Below are 6,520 nucleotides of genomic sequence, written 5' to 3' on the forward strand. Positions count from 1 at the left end.
GCTTTGTCCCAAATTAATGCAGCAGGGGCAGGAGTGGCAGTTACTGCTGCCTTAACTGTTGACCTTCCAGATAAAGACTTGTACCCTGGGACAGTATCTCTCAAACTGGGTAGGCACTCTCACACCCCACCATGGGTCCCACCCCCTCCACCTGCTGTGATGCAGCTCACCACAGCACATCCCCCTTCTCTGTCCCACCCTGTGCATTTCTCTATACATCTTCCACAACACCCGAGCTGCCTGCTGTGCCTCCAGCCCTCCCAATCTCTGCAAAGGTTGGCCCAAAACAGACCATATGATGCAGGGGACCTGGGGCTTGTGCCCCTCCTCATCCTCTCCATTTACACCAGTGGGACCTTCCATCAGGCCAAGCTGCAGCATCCCTACTACTACAGTGACTTCCCGTCTAGCCTGCATAGCATCTCCTGGAAACGAGTTTCCTGGAACAGTTCCACCTGGCAGCAGCACTATATCACCCTCAAAAAGGTCTTGCAGCACCCCGCCTGAGAACCACAAGCATAAGCAAGATAATTAGACAATTGATTTTTGCTCTTTAAATATCCCTAAATCCCAATACTAGATTCAAGTATGGATAAGAAACATTAAGATGACCCAACCTTAAAATGATTTCTGAATCTAGAAGCTCAGCAGCAAACATATGGCTCCCATATTTGTTTCCCATGACCAACTTAAGTGAACTTGAGATGGGTAAGTGTAAAAAAGTTTAAACAAGTAATCCAAAAAGTCAGTTGCAAATTATTTTATTAAAAAGTTGTAAAGCTGGCTAACTTGAACACGAAACTACTTGAGGTACCTGTGACCACAGGAAAACAAAGAAGACTAACAGTGTGCACATAAGGAATTTGTTCATCTTTACAGTTTATCTATCCTAAATATGTAGGTTTGATAAAAACCCAAGGTAATTTGTTAATGAAGATGACATTAGTTATCCAATTTGAATGGTCTCTTATGTCAGTTAGCCAGCACTTATATTTTCATAAGATATAAAGAATCATGGGACCGTGAAATGAAAGCACACTAAAAATCTTCAAAAGCATTACAGCTCCAAGATTTTATCTTGGTATTAAAAGTCAATCAACAGTTCAGTAAGATTACTAGGCTCTCCCCCACCACAAAAGGAAGTTAGCCTAATACAGTGCTAAGATATCTTACCTTACAAACATCAATTTGAACCAAAAACTATAAATGGAAAACTGAACCTGACACTATTTACAACTTCCTTTTTTTATGGAAATAGTTTCTTCTGCTTCTTCCAATAACAGAATTGTCAGTAAGAATCCATCAATACTGTGAAGTCTAGGTTTTTTCATTTTAGAGGCAATTAACCTTTAGAGTAAACTGAGCCTAACTTTGCGTGGGCCAATTGGTCTATCATTTAGTTCCTTAATAGCCGCCATTGCTTCCTCATAATTTGTCATGGCAACAATGGCATCACCTGAAGGTAATCCTTGTTCATTATACTGTATAGTAACAGACTCTGGAATGACTCTGTAGCCATAGAAGAAATCCAAAATTTCATTAGGGGTGGCTTTAAAAGGTAAATTCTTTAACTGGATAGGTACTCCATGATCAGAACCACCACCAAAGCTTGGATCAAACATAAATCTTCCCTCTGGATAGCCCCCCATGTTCCTGTTTCCAAATTCCATTCTCCCAAAGTGTTTGCCATCACCACCATAGTCCATGAAATGTTGGGGACCTCTAAAATCCTCAGGGGGACACATGAAATCGTCAGGCGGGCGTCTAAAATCAGGACCCTGCCTAAAGCTCCCAGGAGGACCAAACGAATGCTGAGGTGGTCCTTGTGGTGGTCCAGATGATGAGCCAACTGGACGAGAATGCTCATTTCTGTCATACGCCTGTGAATGACCATGCACCTTTTCACCTGGTGCTGATGTTGGAATAGTTATACCAAATTCCTGCATCTGTTCTTCAGATATACGTCTTAGTAACACTTCTGTTCCCAAGAATCTTCGCCGATTTAAACTTTCTGCTTTCATTGCCTGTTCTTCAGATTTAAACTTCACTAATGCTTCCCCCAGCCCAACTCCCTTGTCATCGTAGAGCAAGTAAATATCATCTTCATCAATAGCAAATCCTGCGAAGAACTTCTGCACTTCAACTTTTGTCACATCAAATGGAAAATTTCTTATATAGATGCACATTTTAGGGCCAGCATGCCCCTCTCGGTAACCTTTTTCCAGTACAGTCTGCCCAGGCCGATCTCTTTCTTGTGATCTTTTCTTTTCGTAAGATTCAATTAGTTTCAACATCGATCTTTTAGAAATAGGAAAGATGTACACAGCGCGGTTGAAAAGAACCATCCTGTGAAATCCCAAAGCTGCTTGATAATCTCTTTCACTCTTCAACATCACAAGAGCATCTCTAGTTCTCCTTTGATATTTGTCTGTTAAAAACTTGATTTGGTTACTACATATATCCAGCTCTCCGAAGAAAGCTCTCAAATCTCTCTTCTCAAGATTTGTAGACAGATTTCTTAAGTGTATCCAATAATCCTGGCTATGAGGCGAATGTGACCGTGACCGTGTTCGTGTTCTTTGTCTCCTTGGAGGAGATCTCGAATGAGAATGCTTCCTTGAATATATATAGTTTGAACTTCTCACTGGAGAATGCTCTTTACTTAAAAAGGGATCCATTTCCATTTCCATCTCAATCTCATTCTTCATGCTAGCTCTATCACAGTATTTGATCCATTGCTCTGGGGCTGGACTTATTTCTATAAATCTTGAGCCAATGTATTGTTTATTACGTTTAAGTCCTTCCAAGGCATCCTTAGGTGTAGCAAATTTTACTACACTATTTCCGTTATTCAAACCATTGCGACGCTTTATGAAGATCACTTCATCCACTCGTAACCCAGAAAAGAAAACACGTACTTCATCTTCAGTTGCAAAGTAAGGTAAACCTCGTAGAAATAAATACAGGTTACCTGAATGCAACTCTTTCCTTGACTGGTTATAGTTTGCTACACTTGAATCACCATGCCTTGTACCATTGCTATGGAAGCCAGCATCTGTATGATTTGATGGACTTTTACTCATTCCTTTTGTAATAGCTGCAACTAAATGTGAAATGTTGCCGACACTTGAGGCACCAGAATTACTAAGACTTGTTCGTCTAGACCCAGATGTGGTTTCTCTTCTTCCACGATCAAATCTTTTCCTGCTCATTTCTATAGTATTCTGCATTTCTGTTTTGCTGCTGAGAAACAGTTCTATGCGGGAGTCCTTGATAAAGCTTCCTGAACAGCTCATGGCACGTCGTGCATCTTCATCTGTTGCAAAAATAATAAAAGCCTCCCCGGTTTCTCCTCCAATAATATGCACTCCTCCATCAGGAATATTCAATCCCAAGAAGAAACGGCGAATATCTGCAGGGCCCGCAACAACAGGAAGCCCCTGTAAACGGATGACTACAGCCATGCTGCGCTCAACTCACAGCAAAATCACCTGCAGACAAAAAGGTACACATGATAGCAAGTCTTTAGTACTCATCTATCACAGTATCTAAGCTCTTAAACTAACACCTTTTTAATGAAAATCCATGATTCAATCAAGCTTTATGAAATCAAGCAAGAAGCTCACAAGTTCACCACAATCATTGAATCCTGTTTTAATCTTGAAGTAGATTTAGTCAAAACCATTAGCTATTCCACCTGGAAGTATGCACAATCTGTCAATATTCCCTATCTAAAGGCAACAAGATCCACCTGAGTCAACTCCTCACCATCCACGATAAATAAGGACCATCTCAAGTCTTTCTTGGCATGGCTGCTCCTTGTCAGAGATACTAAGAACCAAAGTCTCCTCTTTTCATTAGAGGCACTTGCTATCACAGCACTTAAAAATCTGAAAATAAAAGATATGGGGAAAAAAGAAGAAAAAAACCCCTACGTCACCAAAAAAAAGCATTTCAGTGACTGTAACGAATGTTATGCTCTCAGACACGTTGTCTACCAACTAACCAGTTCTGCTTACAAATGCGTACATATAACAAACAATACAACAACGTTGTCTCTCTTCTTGCAGCAGCCAAATGCATTCAGGAAAGCACTTCCTATTTCCCAGTCATAAAGTCTGTGAGAAATGGCTTTGCGTGGTCTTTTGACAATATTCAGCGAAAAATGTTAGCCTTTAGGCAGCTTACCTGGTTCTGCTTGGAAGACCTGATAAATTCTGTAAAATCAACTTAACTGTGGAAAGAAAATGAGACATAATTAATGGCTGATATCACATCTGGTTAAAATACTGTGCCACATTGCTATTGTACATCCATATCAATGGCTAATATTAACAGCCAAGCACTGTAATGAAACCACGATTTGGGTTGTTATGGAGAGGATTCCTTCCTTGTTCCAAGAGAAATACAAGTCAGACAATGTAATTCAGCAAAATGTTATGCCTTGCACTTTTGCCTGTGAATCCATTTAGAAGTAAAATATTCAAAGGTAAAGTTGCTTCTGCAAATGATGAAAACATGCCAAGATTAATGGGTCATCAATTGTGCCACACTGAACTGTTCACAGGAAACAATGGCCAATAAGGTAAAAGGAAAAACCTCTTCATTTAGTCCTTGAAAGATGCATAAGTCCCACTGAAGATTACATTAAACGTCCAATTCTTCTGAAATCCACCTGCTTTTGAAGTGCATGACAGAATATGTTACTCACCACCAGGGTATTCTTGAAGACACATCATGAAGAAAACCACAAGACAGAGCCAATACAATTCAACAAGCAGAAATTCCGAGGAGTACAGAAAGTTACAAATTAAACTCATTTGTATTTCCCCCCAAATATCTACTGTCCTTCAGTCACAGAACCAAAAACACTACTTTGAGAAGCTCAGACTTATCCTGATCTTTAAACAATTCCTATAGCATGAAAGCCATATAATTCATAGCATATTCCCCTACAGAAACAAGGTAAACCTATGCATGGAATTACTATCATATCATTAGCAATAATAAACTCTGGCTGATAACTGTTTAAGCATACTGCAACATTATGCAGGAACAAGTGCGACAGACCAGGGAAGAGACAGATCTGCACAGCCACCTCATAACCACAATAGCCCATTGCTTCACCTGAATTAGCACAAGAAATAAAACCAAAAATGTTTCTGTAACTGGCAAACCCAGTACCGTTTCTAAATTTGCTACATCCTTGTTTTGGAAAAACAGCTACAAGCCCAGACAACTGCATGTTTGAAAGTCACAGTTCTAGATAAAGAGCTTCCCACCTCTGTACAGCTATCTTCTCAATCAGTAAAATGGCAATGCCAACATGCAAAGGAAGGATTCAACAGTAAAGCCAATTTTCCCAACAAACCTTCAACTCAAAATCAAATCCATATGCCTGCATTTCATGTGGTGGTCTGTTGTATGTCAGCAGTTTTCTACTTCCCTTCTGCATTCCCATACCAATTACTACCCAATATTCTGTCTTCACCCCAGAATCAGCGATGTTTCTGTGGCGATAACTATCAAGATCTCCGCAATACATCACAGGCCTAACATACAACTACTATTCTTTAAACCAGACATCAAAGATCACAACAGTAGTGAAACTGAAATTGTCTCACACACAAACAGAGAGCCAAGTTTAGCCAATGAACTTCCACTAGCCGTCCATCCACACAACCAGCAGCTGCAAGTGCATGCAAGGCATCACATGCTTTAAATGAATGACCCAACAAAGCTACAGGTAGTTCAGAAAGCTTTTTTCTTTAAATACCTATGAACATATCAACACTTGAGCAAAGCCTTCAAAGCAGGAGTCTGAGAGAGACGGAGCAGGAAGGGTTTTGTGAAACCCCAGGTAGCCACCGGCTCAAAGCCTAAAACCTTGTGTAGCTCAAGCTCCATTTCTGATCCCACTTCACAACGCAGGCAGCGATCTCCTGGCACGGGAACGGGGCCCGGCCCGTAGTGCCACAGCCGGGCCGCCCATCCTCCTTTCTGCAGCAAGCCGCCGGGATGGAGCCCCACACAGGAGCCAGCGGGGGACGCAGCGAAGCACCAGCTCCCGGGGCTGGTGTGAGAAGTGGCCGACGCCGAAGCAGGAGGTCCGCTTCCCGCAGCGCGACGGCCGCGCGCTCCTGCTGCCCGAGGCTCCGGGCTCCCGTGCGCCGCCACAGGGCTCCCGCCGCCCCCGTCCTCCGCTCCTCGGCCCGCCCGGCGGCGCATCCCGTGTTCCCGCCCGGGCCGAGAACCGGCGCTGGGGCCAGAGGGGAGAACAGGCCGTTCCCGCCCTCCCCCGCTTCAGGCCCTCTGCAAGCGTGGGGCGACCACCCGCCGAGGAACCCCGCCCCGCCCCGCTCCGACCCAGCAGGCGACACGGGCCAGCGCGAGCAGCCGGCTTCCGCCACCGTACACACCAGTGCCCACTACACAGGCGCGAGGAACCGTCCCGTCGCTCTGCGCCCGAGCCAGGCAGCGACAAGATGGCGCCGCCAGACACCTAGTCGTACCGCGCAGG

General features: G+C 43.5%; 1 protein-coding gene across 2 annotated transcripts; it reads right to left on the reverse strand.

Moving 5' to 3' along the window:
• Positions 1 to 744: 744 nt before the first annotated feature.
• RBM12B (RNA binding motif protein 12B) lies at positions 745 to 6,509 on the reverse strand. Of its 2 annotated transcripts, XM_019527927.1 has the most exons (3): positions 6,420 to 6,509; positions 4,189 to 4,234; positions 745 to 3,491 (listed from the first exon to the last, which is right to left on the reverse strand). In XM_019527927.1, exon 3 carries the CDS (start codon positions 3,462 to 3,464, stop codon positions 1,350 to 1,352), a length of 2,115 nt encoding a protein of 704 aa, XP_019383472.1. In that variant the 5' UTR covers positions 3,465 to 3,491; positions 4,189 to 4,234; positions 6,420 to 6,509; the 3' UTR covers positions 745 to 1,349. The 2 variants fall into 2 exon arrangements, with proteins under 2 accessions (XP_019383472.1, XP_019383473.1); XM_019527928.1 differs by lacking the exon at positions 6,420 to 6,509 and having other exon boundaries at positions 4,189 to 6,330.
• Between the last annotated feature and the right edge of the window lie 11 nt (positions 6,510 to 6,520).

The sequence above is a fragment of the Gavialis gangeticus genome, unplaced genomic scaffold (assembly GCF_001723915.1).
Source record: "Gavialis gangeticus isolate Ggan-Ray unplaced genomic scaffold, GavGan_comp1, whole genome shotgun sequence".
NCBI lineage: Eukaryota > Metazoa > Chordata > Crocodylia > Gavialidae > Gavialis > Gavialis gangeticus.

Coding starts and splice junctions, on each gene's coding strand:
- RBM12B (XM_019527927.1), bottom strand. CDS start 3,464: ATGGCTGTAGTCATCCGTTTACAGGGGCTTCCTGTTGTTGCGGGCCCT.